Genomic DNA, 22,912 nt, shown 5'->3' on the forward strand with positions numbered 1-22,912 from the left:
ATGTGTTTGTTGAGTACTTCTGAGATGATCCAGTATTGATATTAGAATTTAATGATCGAACCACTAACGCCGGATGATCTCATAGTTTACGTCAAACATAACGAGAATCTACGCCTAATCAGGGATGCCTAAATGATTTGATATTTTCTAATAATGATAATCAACTCAGGTTTCCTTCAAACTTGTTAATTTGTTCAGAATCATTCAAACCGAGGTGGTATCAGCGTTCAGGGATCATCATGTTTAAATAATTAATTTTATATCATTTATATTAAACTTATACAGCAATGTTGGCCAAGCGGCTTCAGCGTGCGACTCTCATCCCTGAGGTTGTAGGTTCGATACCCGGTGTGCACCAATGGACTTTCTGTCTATGTGCGCAATTAACATTCACTCGAACGGTGCTCGAAAACATCGTGCGGAAACCGTCTTGCTTAAGACCCAAAAAGTCGACGGCGTGTTTGAGGCAAAGGCTAGTTAATTGATAAAAAGATTTCCTAGTTGCCAATTAGACTGACAAATGATCATGAAACAGATACAGAAATCTGAGGCCCGGACTTAAAAAGGTTGTAGCGCCACGGGTTTTATATTGTACTTTAAATAAAAATAAAGTCGCAGTAATACGAATAAAATGAATAAAAGATGTGTGGAAGAGTTTGTTTCGCTGTCTGGGGCCGTACTTGAATAATTTAAGACCTAGCTGAAGGTCAAAGGTAAATTATATTAATGTAGATAGAATACATAAGTCGTACAAATTTACGTAAGTATTACAGTACTTTCTTATGGTAATATACAAATTGCTTTAGAGCCTGGCATAAATAAAAAATAATTTTGTAATGTGAACATTAGTCTTTATACAAATTATGATTAAATTCATATGCCTTTGAAATGGTAGTTTAAACAGTAATTGTATAACATAAGTTTCTTAAAGTATTGTCTTTTTCTCTTGCCAACAATATACAAAAAAAAACTTAAATTATGAATTTATAATAATTTGTATAGAAAATTCACCTGTTTTCAGTTTATAGATATGCGCTTGACCTTTTGAGGTTTATACTTAATAGTTAAGTAACAATTTTATTCTAAATAACAAGTGTTTAGAATTTAAACGCTATCAAGGTTTGCCGTCAAGGCTAAGTAGGCAGATTCAATATATTTACACATTCATTAAATAGGAATGATCTCATTCTTATAATCCGCTTTTGTGGAATAAATTACAAGATAAAACTCTAGTAGACCTGTTTCTATAGATTTAAATTTGAGGGCGTTGTTTTGATTCTCGTTTCATAATCTTTATGTTTCACTCATTTAAGATATTTTATTTCTTACTGTTACACAATTACCTTCAAGTCTAGCCATTTGAAAAAAAATGTCTCGCAAGGCTTTTTGAAGTTATACTTCTTTAGGCGCGTTATGAAAAATTGATGAGAGTGAAATTTTACGATGCGCGCGCACCGTGACACAAAATTAGCAGAATGAAGTTGCCCACGGAAGATGCTACGACATTGGACATAATTTTTAAAAACAAGATTCGAATAATAATAGAATTTATGTTACACTTAATGTAAGAGAATAATAATAAATATTTATTTATTTAATTTTTCAAATGTAAACTTATCTTTATTAACTATAATGACTCCTTCTCCAGTATTTGATTATTTAATTGTAATTAATTATTTGCAGGCAATCAAAAACTATTTTTAATAATGCCTAAGAAGTATAACTTCTTACACGCGTACAGTAGTACACGCACCCTTTTTTTGTTATTGCTAACGTCCCGTTCAATATATAAGCACGGTTCAAATCTGTGGTCATTTTCTTATAATAAGCATGCATAGAATCATTCGAAAAACAATACTAATTTAAAAGTGACAAAAATACTTAACTATTATTGATTTTTTTGATAACTACTCGCTCAAAAAAAGTTTAACATCTATGGAAAAACGCATATCGTAATTCGTAATATCAATCGATAAAAAAAATTGTGTGGCCGGTTATATCAAGTTACAATTTTGTACCTCAATATTTTTATTGTAACCCAAGCTTATTATAACAACCCTTATTAGTACGGGAGGTAGCAACGTTTGAAAAAAAAGAATTTTAGGTCAGCTGATTTTGTGATATGTCTTCCTTCTTGCACTTCCGGTTAGAGTCTGGGCAATCTGGCTGGCGGTAGTGGTTGCGTTCATTAGTGCGCATCCTATCTGTCCAGGTAAAAATCCTGGATTTTAAAAGCATTTTAAGAAGCGTAATTTTTGATTTTTCCTTTTTAAATACGTCTACCTGACATACTTTTTTTATTGCCAGACATTTTTCACGTTGCTAACTATGTGCCAGACGCGATTTTAAGTTTTATTTTTATGAAAATTTCAAAGCATTTTAGAATGTCTGTAATTTTAATATTATGTTATTTAAATATAAGGAAAACTGAAAATGAATTTGCCAGACATTAATTCGGTTGTTAAGTCTTGAATTAAAATGATAAAGTTTTGCAGTATGATGAAGCATTGCATTTTAAGAAGCGTAATTTTTTATTTTTCCTTTTTAAATACGTCTACCTGACATACTTTTTTTATTGCCAGACATTTTTCACGTTGCTAACTATGTGCCAGACGCGATTTTAAGTTTTATTTTTATAAAAATTTCAAAGCATTTTAGAATGTCTGTAATTTTAATATTATGTTATTTAAATATAAGAAAAACTGAAAATGAATTTGCCAGACATTAATTCGATTGTTAAGTCTTGAATTAAAATGATAAAGTATTGCAGTATGATGAAGCATTGCATTTTAAGAAGCGTAATTTTTGATTTTTCCTTTTTAAATACGTCTACCTGACATATTTTTTTTATTGCCAGACATTTTTCACGTTGCTAACTATGTGCCAGACGCGATTTTAAGTTTTATTTTTATAAAAATTTCAAAGCATTTTAGAATGTCTGTAATTTTAATATTATGTTATTTAAATATAAGAAAAACTGAAAATGAATTTGCCAGACATTAATTCGATTGTTAAGTCTTGAATTAAAATGATAAAGTATTGCAGTATGATGAAGCATTGCATTTTAAGAAGCGTAATTTTTGATTTTTCCTTTTTAAATACGTCTACCTGACATACTTATTTTATTGCCAGACATTTTTCACGTTGCATGAATTATTCATAACTTACATTTAGTAACTAAGACAATTTAAATAAAGTGTTGATTATTAATTTTAATCTAATTTTATATTCCTTTTTATGCTTGTAGCATTATACTGCAATACTTTTTCATTTTAATTCAAGGCTTAGCAATCGAATTAATGTCTGGCAAATTCATTTTCAGTTTTCCTTATATTTAAATAACATAATATTAAAATTACAGACATTCTAAAATGCTTTGAAATTTTTATAAAAATAAAACTTAAAATCGCGTCTGGCACATAGTTAGCAACGTGAAAAATGTCTGGCAATAAAAAAAGTATGTCAGGTAGACGTAATTTAAAAGGAAAAATCAAAAATTACGCTTTTTAAAATGCAATGCTTCATCATACTGCAATACTTTATCATTTTAATTCAAGACTTAACAATCGAATTAATGTCTGGCAAATTCATTTTCAGTTTTTCTTATATTTAAATAACATAATATTAAAATTACAGACATTCTAAAATGCTTTGAAATTTTTATAAAAATAAAACTTAAAATCGCGTCTGGCACATAGTTAGCAACGTGAAAAATGTCTGGCAATAAAAAAAGTATGTCAGGTAGACGTATTTAAAAAGGAAAAATCAAAAATTACGCTTCTTAAAATGCAATGCTTCATCATACTGCAAAACTTTATCATTTTAATTCAAGACTTAACAACCGAATTAATGTCTGGCAAATTCATTTTCAGTTTTCCTTATATTTAAATAACATAATATTAAAATTACAGACATTCTAAAATGCTTTGAAATTTTTATAAAAATAAAACTTAAAATCGCGTCTGGCACATAGTTAACAATGGGAAAAATGTCTGGCAATAAAAATAGTATGTCAGGTAGACGTAATTTAAAAGGAAAAATCAAAAATTACGCTTTTTAAAATGCAATGCTTCATCATACTGCAATACTTTATCATTTTAATTCAAGACTTAACAATCGAATTAATGTCTGGCAAATTCATTTTCAGTTTTTCTTATATTTAAATAACATAATATTAAAATTACAGACATTCTAAAATGCTTTGAAATTTTTATAAAAATAAAACTTAAAATCGCGTCTGGCACATAGTTAGCAACGTGAAAAATGTCTGGCAATAAAAAAAGTATGTCAGGTAGACGTATTTAAAAAGGAAAAATCAAAAATTACGCTTCTTAAAATGCAATGCTTCATCATACTGCAAAACTTTATCATTTTAATTCAAGACTTAACAACCGAATTAATGTCTGGCAAATTCATTTTCAGTTTTCCTTATATTTAAATAACATAATATTAAAATTACAGACATTCTAAAATGCTTTGAAATTTTTATAAAAATAAAACTTAAAATCGCGTCTGGCACATAGTTAGCAACGTGAAAAATGTCTGGCAATAAAAAAAGTATGTCAGGTAGACGTATTTAAAAACGAAAAATTAAAAATTACGCTTCTTAAAATGCTTTTAAAATCCAGGATTATTACCTGGACAGATAGGATGCGCACTAATGAACGCAACCGCTACCGCCAGCCAGATTGCCCAGACTCTAACCGGAAGTGCAAGAAGGAAGACATATCACAAAATCAGCTGACCTGAAATTCTTTCTCGAAAACGTTGCTACCTCCCGTACTATATAGCCTATGCATAAACATCAAAGTTGTCAATAATCAGTAAACAACTATAGTAGCTTCGATGGAAGATTGATAAAACAAATAAAAGTATACAGAAGATATTTACAATTCGTTAGCGTTCGCGATATGACGGGACCACCCGTGGTCAGATATGCATCGCATCAGGTGACAGTTGACACCGAAGGCATTATACCACAGACTATTCCCATGTCACCATAAATATATTTAAATCTCGCATCGTAAAAATTCACAATATTGACGGTGCGAGGTTGAGTACAAATTGTGGACTTTATTGCCATTATTCAAAAGTTATGCACGAGTCAAATTATTATTTCCTTTCAGAATACCATTCTAGAATTTCGATGCTCGTTAAGATCAATCGAAAATTCGGACGTTCGATATGGATCAGTGTGATTAAAACAAATTACTTTCAAATCAAACAGGTTATCAAAGGGGCCGCAGAAGCCGGGTAACAAATTGAACTTGAGCAAATTGCAAACTTGACTAACAATAACCTATATACCTATATCACTATGTGGTCCGTGCGTGTAATCTGTGGTCTCTCTATCTATGCTTTATTTAGTCTGTTACTGAAACTTTTATTGGAAATTGTTAGTATTTGTATTGGATTGTTGAAATACAATTAATCGGTTCGTTACGCTTTGTGTTGAATGTTCAGTTTAATTGAGCCGGGTATTGTTATGATAAAAATATTCGTAAGTTATTTACTTTATTGTCTAGATTCTTACAATATTATAGGACAGAGTTTGCATTTCACAAAAGAAAGAGTAACTTGGTACAGCAACATCAATTTTCCTTTTTGAAGTGAAACTTTAGGCGCATGAGGGTAAAATTTTTACGGAACGTCACGAAGATACGCAGCGCTTTTGTCGAATTTTTTTTCTTTGATAAAGATGTGTTAGTATAATATTGTGGTGCAATACTAAAACGCCGATGGTGTTTTTAATACATACCATATACACATTACCATTTTTTTTTGTTGGTTTTGTATTTTTACCAGGGCACAGAACCCAAACCTTTTTTGCTCAGACCCAGTTAGCTATTTTAGAAAATGTGGACATAAGTTAGCAATTATGATAATAATTAATTTGTTATATTATTTGGTAATTGCTACCATATTTATGGTGGTATTTCATATAAATAATATAATAATAATTTTAGTTCTGGTTTTTAATTAGCCTTATTATAGAATGACTGGCAAAATTAAATTATGGACTTTGGGAAACTTAATTACTCAATAATTAATTTACAAGTTTCGCTTCTGACATGTGTATTTGTACGTGCGCACTTTTTTATTTTTTCCGCTGTTTGTGTTTCTGGGTAAATATAATAAAAAGCCCTTGTCATCTTTGTAAATAAAATTCTTTAAATATGTTTGATATGTTACTAGTTCCGGGACATTAGGCACAGCAAACATATTTAACGTTTATAGTCAACTTTCTAAGGTACTCGCTACTCGTTTGAAATGTATTGATATAGAGCTATATTTTCATCTTCTATTGACCTAGATTTATTTGCCAATTTTCTTTTTGTATTGACATATATGATATAACGAATATTGCGTATATACTTTGATTATATAAGTTCTAGACTGAGGCTGGCATAGAAGTAAAAGTTCGCATTAGAGACAGAATTTTGTATTTTTATATTAAAACAATGGGAATAGTGCTCGTGTCCCATTCAATACTGTTTATTGTATCTATAAAATATATCTGTATGTTTTTATAAATGACAGATGAGGTTAGAACTCAGGAGGTTAAAACTCATGATAGATTATTTGACAGCTCTTGTAAAAAGTGGGTAATCGATCAAAATTAAAAATGTATTTAAAGGTGCTTTAACTAATAGTTATTTTAATTAGATAACTATATTTATAATATAAAGAAATATATAGTTAAGGCCTTATTTGACACAGATAATAAAACGCAATGAACCTATTTATAAAAGGCATCCGAAAACAGACCACCAATGCTATTTAAACCAGTATTAGTATTAGTTATTTTCTCATGTATTAAACCGAAATGTCGTAGACAGTCAATTAAGTAAAAATAGAGGGTAAGATGCAGCAGTTTATAGTGGATACTTAGATCGATTTTAATACGTATTTTAGTATTTATTATCCTTTAGCTTATTTAATAATCTTTAGAATATTCAATTATTTTTGATACACACCGTAATCATACGAGTCGTGCGGTCTTTGAGAATATTATGATAATTTATCGGTTTGGTGCACCCATACTCAGTTCTCGCAAAAGTTAGCTTGCAATAACGTGGCTCATTAGAAGTACCGCAAAAGCATTAAGTTGACATATAAAGTAATACGTCAGAATGGCCCGGGGCAAGATCGAATGCGAATACGTGATTGGAGTACACGAACTGCCCTTTACTAGGTGGGCTTAGAAGATCCGTGAGAAATTTTCTCTTGTTCAAGTTAGCCGTTATATCTTATATAAAATATCTATTTGTTCTTTAGAATTAGCTAAAAGTAAAAAGAGTTCAGTGTTTCGTTATTTTGAGATTAAATAAACATAATCATTAAACTTGAGGTTTTTGTAAATTTTTATATAACTCCGTTAGACTCTGGAAATTAAAATAATATGAAAATTAATTGCATCCCGTGTATAAGATATATTATTGTAGAATAGCTTGATACTATTAGAAAAAAAAACAAAAAACAAACCGTAAATACTATTTAAGTCTTATTAAAACTTATTGTTATGTTAAACATGATTAAATATGATATTGCCGTGGTAATTTTGATTTATTAGGCACGGAAAAATTCACGTACTATATCCAATCCTAATCATAAGAAATATAAAATATTTAATATTTTTTTTTAATGAATTAGTACAGTTATATTTGGGGCCTGGAAATATGTATGTGGAATATGAGCTACTCACATTAGCTTTTCACAGTTAAACCCATGGACGCAGCAAGTTTTTTAAATTTATTAATTATTATTAAACTTTTCTTTCAGTGGATTTTTCCTGTATTAAAAAGTTATCGTAGACCTGAAAAATAGGTGTACCTGCAATATAATATTATAATATCAAACATAAATGATTTAATGAAAAATTTGCATAATGTACATATACATACATATAAATGTAATAAAATATTATTAGTTAAATTAAATTTATATCACTGCGACTGTCTTAGTATATTTTCTTGTTTACGGAACTACCCGCCCGCCCCACTATACGAAACGCGCGATTAGGCGGGCGGCGCGTGTCCTAATAATTATGAATGAACTATGGCTGTTGCGTAACGCTTTAATATTTTTATTGTATGTACGTTCTATAGTAAAAGTAAAACTATATTTATTACTTTAATCACGAGTGATTGGTACTAACGGTTTGAATCGAATAACGTATTGCAAAAGGTTATGGATCAATTATGAAATCAAACATTGATTGTATATACGGAACTTTTAGTCGGCAGTTATAAAATACAATTGTTATATCTAAAGTACCTTATAAGCAGACTTCCATAGGATTTTACAGAAATAAAAATATTATATTATAGCGAAAATTCTTTAGAAGTGCAGTGTGGGGTGCGAAAATAAGATGACGGTTGCCTAGTAACGTGGCGTCGAAGCGGCGAGCGTGGACGACAGTACGACGCCTCGTGCCAGACGCCAGTCCTTCAGCTGTGCTTCAGCGTCGCGTTACGTCCTGCACGCTCGCTGCATCCTAGAAAAAATACTAGAGTTCCCAAATTACATTATGCGTGCGGTGACGAATCGGTGTTTATTTTTAAACTCTATAAAAGTGTCGAAAGTGAATTCACTTGTTTCGTTGGGCTAATCAGTTTTCAATAGTGTTCACGAGCTTTATAAAGTTTTTATGTCTATGGTGATAGTTAAAGAAATATAATAATTAAAAGTTTTAATTTAAAAAACGTTGACGTTAATTAAACATTATTACTTGCTTATAATGTAGATAGAAATATCTGCGAAGAGAATGAAGCACTGAGATTACATTTGATAAGATAAAGAACCAAAGAAGTATGCAAATTACACGTGCCTCACAGAATAAATAATATAAATTCATTTATATCAGCAGCAATCATTGAACATACATTTTAGATATTCAAAATGTTTCATTTTCAAAATCGTTATATTCGCATATGAGTCGAGCTTTTGTATGAGCTATTTGTGCTTATCGACAGGCAAAAAGAAAAATATAAACAGCTGGTGCGGAATGAAAGGATCGTAAAGAAAGATTCAGTGACCGCTCACTTTCATAGATTTGACGATCTTTTATTTAGATGAGCCCCACCCCCAAGGTTGTTAACCCTCGGTGCAGGTCAGGGTTATATGAGAGGATAAAATTAGCTTCAATGCTTAAACAATTTTAACTTTAAGATTTGTTAACGAAAACACACGTATTCCTAAACAGCAATGCACTATTTTATAAATATTGCTTTTTATAGAATTTAACATTAATGTTTGGCAATACATGCGTCCATAAAATTTAAAGTGTCGCAATGCAGGAGCGCATGCCCCATACGAGATCCTGCTTCCTGTGAGGTTTAATTTAATCCACTCCCTTTGACCAATCACCATTCATTCTATAAAGAATTATTGCGCTTATAAAACGCATAAACTTACTTGAAAGCGTCTAAAAAGAAATATAGCTGACGGATTGATTATTATTATCCCGCTCCATCACGTAAATAATATTTTAGCTATTCAATATTTATATTGTGACTTTCGATAATGCCGGTATAAGAACTATGGAATATAATTGTGTGAGTGGAAGATGCGACCACGTACGTCGCGTTGTGATGATGGAGATGGCGATGCTGCGCGCGCGCTTCACCGACTCGCTTTTGCGTTGTGGAGGGCAGCATTTCACTTGCAAAGAAACCCTCAACGATCGAGAAGTAAACGTAGCAAGCATGTTATAACGGTGCGTGTAGACTTAACTCAATTAAAATACTCAAACATTAAAAGTCTTAACACATTTAGCGTCACATTTAGTGACATTTCATTTCAAACGGTTGCAGGAGAAAAAGACATCACTGTAACGGTCTTCTTTTTTCTATTGTTAATGAAATGGCTTTAGCACTTACACTCATCCTTGAAGTTATAGCTTAGACTATTGGAGAAAACAAATCATCACGAAAAAGTTACAGAAATCTGAAGAACTAAAAGGTTGTAGTGGAACTGGGTTTGTAGAAGTCTTTGACTATCTTTCAATATATGCGCGTATATAACAATTTAGTTCAATTGTTGTCTTAATTGTTTTAATACATTTTTGTTTTATAATGTATTAAAACAATTAGGAGGGAGCTGTATACCGTACATATATGTAGCCTTATGTAGTAATTTAAATGTTTCAAAGTCGAGGTTTTCGCTTGTTAGTCATGTAGTATCAATTTAATGCAGTAATAACGCTTAGATCAAAGCAAAGAACCACATGCGCGTACTTAACTTTCAATTAAGCGGTAACCCTGTTTGGTATCAATCATTAAGGTTATTTATATGATCGTATAATTTGTTAGAAACTCATAATATATTATGATTACTGTAGTTTATGTTACATTAATATTCTAAGACTGTACGTATAAAGTTGTTTGTTGCGGTAATTATTTAAAGTATGTCTTATTACCATCTCCTACCAAATAGTTATATAGTGCTGTTGGATAAGCGCTTCTTTTTAATACACCTAGGAAGTCTTTAATTTAATTTCTAGTACAAAGTAACTATACAAATCAGCGAAAATGATGGATCATTATCTGTATTGCACTACAGATAATGATCCATCTTTTACGCATATACCTATACAAAAACATTAAACGTTCTATACCGTATTCATAATCTTATAACACTGTCCTTTTCTGTCTTATGGTGCTGATGTTGTGATAAAAAGAGGAAGGATGCTCAAGTACACACACATCTACTTAAATGATTTCAAACCGTTTAAATACTCAATTTATATGCGTGTTACTTTTAAGCAATGCTTAGCAATGCAAATCCTACATTCGTCTTTAAAATTCAAAGCGCAATTACTGCGACATACCATTACGAGATCTCCAGTGATAGAACACCAATTCCATAGTCACTAGATAGTATCGTAGAGGTATGTTTGCATTGTTGATGATCTGAACATACTAACATAGAAATCCGAAGTCATGTAATCTAGCCTCAAAAAGAGGCGTCTTAGCGACAAGGGCGCTCGTTGCACCTTTTTTGAAAAAAAAAAGATATAGCAAAGAAATCGTTTTAATACTAGCCGACTTTAAAAACACGTCCAATTCGACTTAGGATCCTTTGAGATAAGGGTACCAATTCTTAATGCCGGCAACGCACTTGCGAGCCCTCTGGCAATGTGTCTATGGGCGGCGGAATCACTTACCATCAGGTGAGCCTCCTGCCCGTATGCCCCCTCGATCAATACGTGTTATTTTACGAATGATTTTTTTGTAATGTATAATCTCCAAGGAAATATGTTTTGCTTTGATTCTAACTCTGACCGTCTATGTTTTTATGTCGCACTGTAATTTAATAGAAATATTTCAACTTTACAGTAACGCTGTCCACACTTTTATTATAAAAACTCGTTAAATTTTATTCGTTAACGAGAGATTTTAAAAATCCTAGTAAAATCTGATATTATAATTGAAGTATTTAAAAATTATTGGGTGAACATATTTTCAAGCAAAAGTTACTTACTAAATCATCGTCGAAATACTTAAATAGTATATTTTTTTAATCATGTAGATCGTGTTTAAACAGAAAATTTTACTAAAAATTATGTCTGATCGGTGTTCAGATACGTCGGAAAGTGATGGGTAGATTGATAAGATATAGTGCAGCAACGGTAATTAGCTATCCATTATACCTGCAGTAATCACTTAGGGTGAGATCTATAGTGCGCACTTAGACTTTGCTCAGACTTAACTACAACCATTCTTTACTTTTTTAAAGGATAATAAAGAAGGTATTGCATGAAATGATACATCAATTTCTGTCTTAGCTTGAGCTTAGCTTAATCTCACCGTTAAAATGTCTATAAATATACTAAATCATAGTTTAACCTTAGTGTTTTTCGTAAGTAAAGTCTGAGCAAAGTCCAAGTGCGCACTATAGATCTCACCCTTAGACCACACCTTTCTTGATAATTTATCATAATAAACATTGGACCCACGATACTCGCTCTAAAAGAACGTGTTAGTAAACGTGATGAAAGCGTGGTTGATTTAAAATCATTTTATGAAACAAAGTCAGCGTTTAATCGGTAATTACTGCTGGGATCTAGCGGAAAGTGTAAATCGATCGGCAAAGTCAAGCAACGGTGGAAGTAGTAGAAATATTGATGTGTGTAAAATATAAATGAACCTCAAATATAGTGCCAAGATCGCTCATATCTATTTGAAACGTTTTACAGTAATCAGTCAAGACATCCTGTTATTACGTAAGAAACGTTTAGGAAATTAGAAATACCGAACCAGGGTAAAGAAAAACAAAAGATTCGTAAAAGAGATTGAGTTGTGTTACAATACTTTATTATTAGATATTTTTACGGTATAATTTCACGTCTTAAAACTTGGTCATAACGGTTATCTAAGCAGCTCGAAATAGGTCCTCCAAGACCAAGGGCTAATATGTTAGCTACGCTAAACCACTATAATACTCCTACTTTTTCAAGCGAAATATAGAACTGAATTTTGAATTTGAATAAATTTTGAGACAGCTGTCAACTCAAGGCGCCAGTTGAAAAAAGGCGTGGATTAAATTACTTTCAGACAAGAAATCTATATTTTATTTCGATTGACAGGCGACCTTGTTAATGTGTTTTTAATTAAACTTCGTGTTTAAGCTGTGTAGATATTGACTTTGTTTGATATATTCAGAAATAAAACAATTAAGTTGAGCAAAGATGTCATTTAAATAAGTAAAAACCAAGAATTTGCGTATGCGTTTTAAATTATACGAATATAACGAACACAGCATTTAAATAATTTTACTAATCATCAATAGAATGTTCATATATGTGGATGTACTCTGTTTTTAATGGGTTGTATTGTGTTTCTTCTAGACTCGTGCAGTCAGCGCGCCAGCTACGCCTGGACCTCTTACTTTCGCAACAGAATACGTAAGTTTTTTGTTTATCTTTACACATCCATCTACTCTATTTACTTACCGAGTTTTGTAGTGTTTGATTATTAAAATTAGCTTCTCCGACAACTATTGCCTGCCGTATTTAAATAAGACACGTTATATAAAAAAACTTGTTACCCCGTCCTCGCTGACGCGTTCGTTTTTTCGCGTGTGGTTTTGGGTATGTGTTGTTGTCCAACAGTCTAAGAAAGGAGTACATAAGTTCAAAGAAAGTTATTAACAATCTTATATTAGCACATAGTGCTATCTAATATATACATTAAGTCCTGATATTTCATTTCAAAGTTATTTATAAACATATTTGTGACGAGCATTAAATCAATGGAAGTAATTTCAGCAAAGAACTTTTAAATTGGTTATAGTAATTAGTCTTATAAAGCACTAAAAAGTTCAGAATCAGAAGAGTGGTTTACTTTTTTATATCTTTTATTTTGTAAACATATAAACTAAAGCGTAGGCAACAGACTCGCGGAGGCGGCACTTAAACAGAATAATTTCATTTCTACTATCTTAATCATAGTATTTTCGATTTATGGTTAGTATAAAGATACTTTTATAGAGTAAGCCACAAATAAATCGGATTAACGGCAAGATGCGCATAGTCGGTTTGCTCTGCGCCTACGCACGGCCTGTGTCACTTTCTAAGAGCTATGTCGCGCCTACGATGTTTTGGTTTCACATAAACATTTTACTTAGGTTAATCATCGGTTACCGTTCTTTTGAACCTGGAGGCAAATATTTTATGTTTACCAAGTATTTTTGGATATACCTCTTTAAACTAACTGTGCGTACCTCGTTCGAGTCTGCTATTCCAGTTTATTACATAGGTCCTTGCAGATCAAAATATATATTTTTCCTTATTTAGTTTTATTTTATTAAAGTGGCTCAATTTTTTCGTTAAAGAAGTTAAATACCTGGAAGACGGTGCCTGGTGCTGGTGGTGTCGGTGCGGTGATGACATCTGATATAATTTAATCTTTATTAAGTAACGTATTGTTTTTAACAGGGAGGCCCAAGATCTATAAGCTACTCTGGAAGTGGAGGTCCGGCTTCGCGACTCGATTTGTGCTATGTGGCGGAACGAATGCTGGCTTTACACCTGCCTCATAGGGACGCACAAGCTGAGGCCCAAGCTGCGCATATGTTGACTAATAAACATGGCGAACATTTTATGGTAAATATGTGTTATTTTTCTGCAGTTTGATATCATAATACTCGTAGAACAACGGGGATAAATTTCAATATTACTCAATGAATAAAACGTCATCAGTCGTAACTTCTACATTATATCGTTTAAAAGGTGTTTAAAATTAATCTCTTACCAAAGTTATCGGTGTTAATATGTATAAAATGTTGCAATGTATAAAACATTACAACATTTTTTTGTTAATTGTCCTAAGAGAAAAAATTCTTCATAAAAACCGTAGGCCATATTGCATTGAAGGTATTCTTATCTTAAGAGAAATTTAATTGCCTTAAAACACTGATGCGAAATTTCACGGTTTGTCACTTATAATGAACAAAAAGTTATAACAAGCATATCTAATGAATTTTTGTGTTTAATTACCTCACAGATATCTTTCATGTGTGATGTAACGATATGACAAATTTAAAAATCCAATCACTAGCAATTCCTTTGCGTAAAATCAGACTGAAACTCCACGCTTACTCTATAGCCGAATTCTTCTTTCGTCCTTTAAGGACTGCCCGTTTTTATATCGCTATTTAAATTTCGGTTCTGTAGTGAAATTTGGTGGTAACTATGAAATAAAATTTATATTTCAGTGATCGGACGTTGTGGACACTACGTAAAAACTAAATAAAAATACATATTTTGAAGTGGAGATACACCACGATTTAGTAAAAAACCAGTCCGTAAAATAGTGAATTAGTCTTAGATTTAGAAATTGTTTTTGACAATACTCTTTTAACTCGACTCTTTAATTATACATTTAATTAATTTTTTGATATTTTATTTGAAAAATACATGTGCGTTGACACGTTCTTAGCAGATTTATCGTTGAAAAGTGGTTTAATTATGTATGACAATATAACCCACCATGGAGCCCACGCCCCACAATAGCAATTTGATTGTTAATTCAAAAATTTATTTAAAATTAGAATTAAAAATTTTCTTTATATATTTTATTTACTGTGTACCACTAACAATTTCGTAGTAATATCTTCCTAAAAAGGAAGAATATGATAGGTATCATTTATGTTTTTTTATTTTAGCGATATTTTTAAAATTTAAAGTTATGTATGTTGAATAGGTTGGTAGGGAAGGGTAGGGAAACACTGGTATAAGAGATATTCGCTCAACAACTATTACATACATTTTCAGGTATTCGAAGTGAGCGGAGATATGACAAACGATGGGCGAGCGGCACGTAGTGTGTTCGGACGGGCTCGTTCCCTCGGCTGGCCTGGAGACTTGGCGCCACCTCTGGAACGATTATGCGCTGCTTGCAAACACATAGAAAGCTGGCTTGCTGCACACCCAAAGAACGTCGCCATTTTACTTGCATGGTAACCATAAAATTCAATGTTCCTAATATTTAGGGGTCTATAACAAAATTCTGGTTAAAACTCATTAAATTTTTAAGATAATTTATGTATTTTACTTCGCTATGTACGTGTTAAGCTTGCTGTCATATCATGACATCGTTATGTCAAGAATTATGGACTCTATACCTTGTTTTTAAATATCAATCTTTTTTTTAAAACTTTCAGGGGTAACCGCGAACGTTTAGGAGTTCTCGTAGCGGCTTACATGCACTATTCAGCCATATGTGGTGCGCCGGAACATGCCTTAGACCGATACGCTATGAGACGGTACCTGGATGACCGAGTCCCAGTTTTTACACTTCCTTCTAATAAACGGTGAGTATATTGACTGAATTACAACATAAAACACGTTATATGAATTTTCCACGGGTTGAGAGTCATCCCGTAAAGACAAAAAACTTGTCAGAATAGTTGAAGATAATAAATCTGACAATATCGAAGTAAACTCTATAAGCTTCAATACTCAAAAGCAAGAGCTAAATATCGTTTTTACCGACCATTATCGGAAAACATATGAATATATACCGTAAATGGTAAATTGTTATGAATATAATCTATATCTGGATAATGTACACTAACAATAGTTCTTGGTCCTTCACAATTTTCTTGAACTGTCAATTTGTAAATAGTATATGACGAAACGCATTTGACAATTTACAATACTGAAGTATATGTAATATAAATCTTCTGGAATGAGCTAGACAGGCTTAATTAGCCAGGACTTAACACACAACGGACCAAATGGGCGTCAAAGAGGGGAATCTGAGTCCATACGAAATACTACATACATTCATGTAATATCAAATACTTTACTAAGTAAAGCTTCAATTTGATTGAATGTATTTAACGTATTTGTACTATATAAAGCTTTATAATGATAATAGCATTATCCAGCGAAGTCTGACCTTTAATAGGATGAGTAGTAAGCTCATGTGCGATTACTCGGATCATTTTTCATAACTTAGTTTTAACAAAATTACGAAGAAACCGTGGTTTCATTTAGATTATTACACTTACTTCCTCATACAATTGTAATAAAAACAAAATATTTTGTCTTACAGATATATAGACACATTCGCCGGTTTACTGGCGGGACAAATACGCGTGAACTCAGCTCCTCTTCACCTAACGCACGTGAGCGTCGCAGGCTCGCTTGCAGCGACATCTACACCTACAATCGCCTTTCTTAAAATCTACGAGAATTACACATGTGTTTATACTTCAGGTACCAATTTAGACCCTGTTGTTTAATGTCCACTTTGTCATTGTTATACATTTTAAGATAAAATAAGAAATTTCCGTTACAATTTTTCATTGAATTCCGGTTAGTTTCAATATTTGTGTGAATGTGCCATAAACTAAAAGACGAACTAAGTCTAAGAGTGAACTCTGTTTGTCAAAAACGTATTGGATTTAATCCCTTAGATCCAATACAATATTGTGAGTTGTGTTATAGGCACATAATTATATGGACATAATGACGTCAAAATCTTTAAATTTAATTGTGATTATAACGATAAGGCAAAGTACAAAGTAGTACGATGGTTTCAGTTCCGGTTGAAATAATAATAGTTTCAATTTAGATGGAATAAAGGGTGATTACAGATAAATCAGATACAGAAGTGCTGCTATATTTACTCGATTTTAGATATGATACTTTGAAATATTTCTCTCTTAATTTTTTATAAGAATGAAGTAAATCCTTATGTAAATTAAACAATATTAAATCTAGTCTTTCTTCAGGTCTGTACATGGTGAACGGTGGTGGCTGGACCGTAGGCGTGGGTCGCTTATCCCTCCGGGGAGATGTGCTCGTACGAGCATATCGTCGCACTACGCATGCGCACGCTGCGCGCCATCTAGTGTTCGCGTGTCAGTTCCACACGTGCGCTGTCGTCGACCACACGCTCTCCTTCACTAAGCTGCAACTTGACCACGCTCTGCATGGTAAAATAAGATGCACACTGTCCAAAACCTTTTCACCATACACATTCCTTTGGGGTTATATCTAGAAAAATATTCTAACGTTATCACAACCCCGTCTGATAGATGCTGTTTATCATCACTGTTTTAATAAAAAAAAGCTGTTTCCTTTCTTTTTGTCATATTGCGTTTACGCGGTTATTAAAGGTGGATCTGTGATGTGGTTAATTGGTTAAATTGATTCCAACAAAAACATAACTTGTAAAAAATACAAGTCTCGCAACTTCTTCCGGAAAAAGTTGTGAGATTCCGTAATACCAAGTAGGTTAATTTATTTATGTTCCTCTAGTTAAGGGAACTTCTATCTCAAATTGTTACGTAATTACCTAACCTTAATAACATCTAATAACGTAACATAACATTATTAAAAAAATTTATGTTTTAAAGAAATAAATTGACGTGGCAATCGAACTAAATAAACAATCTAAATTAATATGTATTCCTTGTTAGATACATATGGTAATATAAAATTTAGGATTCTAGTTTTATCCACACCGAAGTTATAAAGAATGAAAGAAGAAGAAAGAAGAGGTCGAAAATAGCCTGACTTGGCGGGGACACGGCCGTGCCCCAAATTATGTAGATAAGGGGGTATAAATGTAGAGCAAAGATTTAAACTCAATCAAATCTTCGGAACATAAAACGTGTCTGCGTCAAAAATAAGTAGAAATGCTGTAATGTTTTTGATATAAATAAATATTTGATATAAAATGGTGAAATAACGTAACGTTCCGAATTTGAAACCAAATAAAGTAAAATAAAATAACTAATATAACAAAACAATATAAAATATGTAAATAGATTATTTATATAGTACCTAACACTGTTCTCAATTAATTATCAAAATCAGCACTGTATATTTGTAAAAACACCTTTTTTAAAGCCTCAGTAAGCGCACTTAAACTCAAAAAGTTCTAACAACCACTTTTGATTTCTTTTAACAACGTTTTCTTATAATAAATAAACTTTTTCCATACATGAGACACTTATTATCATTAATTACGAAGTATTATTTTCTTACCCAACATTAAGTTTCAACGTACGGTGGATGTTGTGATCCAAGGAAATCCATAGAATAATTGTTTCTATAGAATCCCCGTGACCTTCTACCGTGAATAGAATTTCAAAACAAACTGTAACACAATTTTGTTCTTATGAATGTTATTTACCATATAAGATTATTCTTTTAACTGTATTATATTTGAGTATGAACCTGTTGTTTTGAGTTCTATTAAAAATCAAGATATTTGTGATCAGTGAAATACGTTAGAAGTCGTTTGGAGATTATCTCCTTTATTCATGATATATAATTAGACTAATTACACAGAATTTGAGTGTTTTTGTTAGAAGAGTGTTATAAGAATTATAATTATTAATTGATTTGTTAAATAAACATGATACAAATATTTTGTGTGCCAATTACGAACCTCGAGGCTGAGCAATGACCATCAAACAACTATTCAGCGACTCGTTTTGAAAAGAGCATTCTTCCCTAGATCCATCATTTCCAAGTGATGGCGCAGTAGAGCTGGTGTTCGCTAGGGGTGAGGGATCAGGCGGTGCTGCCCCGGCGCCAACTCCCGCGGCTCCTCTTCGCGCAGCCCCAGACGCTTTAGCTAGAGCAGATTCTCTGGAACATCTACGACCCATATCTACGCTTACTGATGATGAACCAGGTAAGATTTTAAAAGTACTCTAGCGGGCTTAACATATGGTTAATATTTTGATATACTAAATATTTATTTAAGCACGGTCGAGACGAGAATAAGTTTAGTAGGTTTACTACAAAAGTAAAAGTTAAGTTAATAGGTTTTATTTTATAGTACACTAGCTGACCGGGCAAACGTCGTTTTGCCATGTATGTATATCATTTATAATAAAAAAATAGGGGTTGATCGTAGAGGAGTGAAAGTTAGGGGTTGTATGTATTTTTTAATGCTGTATCCTAAAAAAATAAAAACAGAAAAAAATATCTATAAATAAAAAAAAAATTTAGGGGTTGACTACCCTTACATTTAGTGGGATGAAAAAAAGATGTTGTCCGATTCTCAGACATGCCCAATATGCACACAAAATTTCATGAGAATCGGTCGAGCCGTTTCGGAGGAGTTTAACCACAAACACCGCGACACGAGAATTTTATATATTAGACTAGAATAGAAATAATAACACCAAATAAAAAAACACCTAATAAAGCTATCGAATTAATACAAGTAAATATGCGATCTTTGTTTAATCTTATTATAACTAAACCCAAAGTACGAGACGCTGGTGTCAGATGCGGGGTTAATAACACTGACACAAACTTAAAATATTTACATATTTATTGGTAAAGTGGATTGTTTTAGACAGGAACAGTATGTTTTTAGAATCAATATTCATTGTTTTAACAGTACCAGTACTACAGTAGTAGCGTTACAACCTTACCAACCGTATGAGCGAGTGTTAAATGGGTACATAGACAAAGTCCATTGGTGCACAAATTAAAATTTTGTAAGACCGACAAGATTTTGATCACTACTCACCAATATAAACATTGGCTTTTTATCTCGTTCCTAAATATCGTTTATATTGACATAATTAAAACTAAACGGAAATAGGGTAACATATAATAGAACATTAAATGATACCTGCAATCCAGCTAAATAATATAAAACCCCAAATTGACTTGATTTATAATTTTGTTTATAATTGGAATGGCTCCGCAAGTGTTATGAACAATTTTACATAGAATCCTTCTAGTTTTTGGTATTTTTAAATGACCGATTAGACATTATAAATAATAATTTTAATAATTTTAAGCACAATGTATCTAGAATTATTCTTTGCATCAGATTTATTGATCAACTTATTTGTAAGTTCTAAGACAATAGGAAAAAACTTTTTTTTACTTACATTATATTTAACTATATAAAACATAAATTAGTTTTAAGATAAGGAAAGCATCTCTGTTTAATGCTTATACATATATTATTAATACTATTTATATTTATTTAGATAATAGAGAATAATGATTTTAATAATAACTCAAATTTAACCCAGGAACTATAGTTCAAAGAACGGTAGAAATAAGAGCATGCCGTATAACAGCTTTTGCATCCGCGTCGATCTATTTAAAGTCATTGGTCACCGCAATTCTTAAGTTTTAACGTATTTGCGAATATACTTATTTATTATGTTTTCTAGAGTGATAATTTGATTTCCATTTTGTAAGGAATACAGCTTAATGGCTACAACAAAAGTATGTCTTAATTGACAAATCTATATATTCACATAGGTAACATGTTTACTTAAATACGTCAATATACAGCTAAATACATAGTATGAAATGCTTCTTTTTAATATTTACTGCCAGTTCTCAAAGAACATAGAACGCACAAGAAGAACTGGCAAGGAAGTCCCCATCACTCTTTTCATTCGCCCAGTTTTTGTTGTAAGAAAATAAGTTTTTAACCAGCTGCAACTATAACATCATGTTGATTTCAAATGATAACTAATTAAAATATTTTTATATTTATATTTTTATATATATTAAATAAATTTTTCAGTTATTCTTTCCTAAAAGCCGCTATATAACAACTACATACTATTAAAATGTATTTTAACTATTTCGTTTTCTTAAAAGTTTAGCTTATTAGTTGTATTTAAAAGGACGTTAAAGTCCATTTTTACGAATACCGAATTCTTTAACTGAATAATATTTTTTTAATATAATATAATCATATAATTCAATATTTAGATTGGTAGCAATTTGAATTATATATTACAAAATGTATACTAATAGTCTGTCGGAAGTAAACGTCGGTTCTGCCGTCTGCGTTATTTCGTCTCGTCTAAGGCTGTTTATTTATACTGTTCTACAGTTTGCCTTCACCTAATTAACAACCATAAATTTCGCATAAATTTCGTATAATTTCCAGATAAACAACTGGTTATGGTTGAATTACTTATCGTAAGTACTTTCATAAAGGTTATTTATTTAAGAAGAGGCTTACTCCGTGGTTCCTCGTTTAGAGCTAACAATCACAAAAAACGTACCTACGTTAAGTTTATTAACTGAAGTGTTAAAATTATGATTTTATATATAAAACTTTCTATCATCAAGTAACATGTTCGATATTCAAATCGCTTTTACAAAGACGGCAGGTATCCTTCATTTTTCCAATGCCTCAATTACAAAACAGTCGTATCCGACACCGGATGTCGGTGGTTTAATGAAATTGTGTCATTCGAGTTGACAAAACAGTTATCGTATAGGTGCCGGTTGAGTGTAGCTGCAGGTGCTATGCTATTTTAGACGTGGCCGCCCGCCCAACGCCGCCCGCCCAGTTCTTACTTGCGTTTCAGACCGGCTGCTCACTTACACGTGAATTAAAAAAAAACACAATATGTTTCATATAATTAATTATTTGTTGTGATTGAGTTAAGGTAAGATTTTAGGTTATTGTAATAAAATTTGCCAGTGAATTGGGACTAATTTAGTTTGTGTTTTATTGGATTTTGTGTTACTAACATCGTTAAGCCGTGTGATTATGTGTTGGAGTTTTAACAAAACAACAATATTATTAAGTGATCCTAATTTCACAATTAAAAGTTTTCAAAGAATTATTGTACTATATCAATTTTAAGTGTATTTTTATTACACCAGCAAATACAATATAATAAGTAAAATGCCGCGGTAAGTGATTAACGATGATGTGGGTATGAGGTACTTGTTTCTACTATTGACGATGATAAAACTATCAACGATCGCCGAATTTTCACTGATGACCAAAGGTTAATAGCCAAAGTTAATATTAAGATACTATTAGTTATGGTCAAAGCTCACTCATAAGAACACGGTGCCGCTGAATGGCGCTGTGGTTAATTGAGCACCGTAGTAAATGTGATTGATGCACGATGCTCTTCGCGAGCCCTCAAACTGATATTCGTCATAGTTAAGCCCAATTCGGTTCAAATCAAGAGATCGTTGACTATTGTTGATTAAAATTTAGGAAAAATTCCGTCTGGATCTTGTACCAAATTTCTATAAAGATATAATTCGTGAATAGAGGAAAGAATCATAAACTCGTTTATTAAATACAATACTTAAAGCATCCGTATATCAGTAACAAGGTATTCCTTAAATATTTTAAATACTAAATTGAATTGAAATATTCTTATATTCAGATTTATTTGTCGGACTTTGCAATTTTATTGCCGAAACTCGTCTTGAATTAGTATGTGACATTTGATGGCTATAAAATCAACCACCGGTGGACATTAAACCTTAAACGGCTATCGGTAATAAATAAAACTCACGCGCACGTGGTTAAGTAGTAAGTTGTAATTTAATGTCATACATTTAATTTTATTATTTTTGTGCTGCTTCTTACCACGAAGCATAAATATAAATTTTTCGAGACATAATGTCAGAAAGATTAACCTA

The 22,912-nt window shown here is 31.9% G+C and overlaps 1 protein-coding gene across 6 annotated transcripts in view; it reads left to right on the forward strand.

The window, feature by feature from the left end:
• Positions 1–22,912, forward strand: part of LOC125056971 (tensin) — a 114,770-nt gene that overhangs the window by 75,676 nt on the left and 16,182 nt on the right. For 5 of the 6 annotated variants that reach the window (XM_047660356.1, XM_047660358.1, XM_047660357.1 and 2 more), the window contains 7 exons: positions 12,851–12,907; positions 13,940–14,107; positions 15,278–15,462; positions 15,667–15,816; positions 16,563–16,726; positions 17,245–17,448; positions 18,981–19,160. In XM_047660356.1, coding sequence (XP_047516312.1) covers positions 12,851–12,907; positions 13,940–14,107; positions 15,278–15,462; positions 15,667–15,816; positions 16,563–16,726; positions 17,245–17,448; positions 18,981–19,160 — 1,108 coding nt within the window. Of the gene's footprint in view, positions 1–9,553; positions 9,719–12,850; positions 12,908–13,939; positions 14,108–15,277; positions 15,463–15,666; positions 15,817–16,562; positions 16,727–17,244; positions 17,449–18,980; positions 19,161–22,912 lie in introns of those variants that run through there. The other variant, XM_047660362.1, reaches the window with a different exon arrangement.

This window comes from Pieris napi, chromosome 15, assembly GCF_905475465.1.
Source record: "Pieris napi chromosome 15, ilPieNapi1.2, whole genome shotgun sequence".
NCBI classification, from domain to species: domain Eukaryota; kingdom Metazoa; phylum Arthropoda; class Insecta; order Lepidoptera; family Pieridae; genus Pieris; species Pieris napi.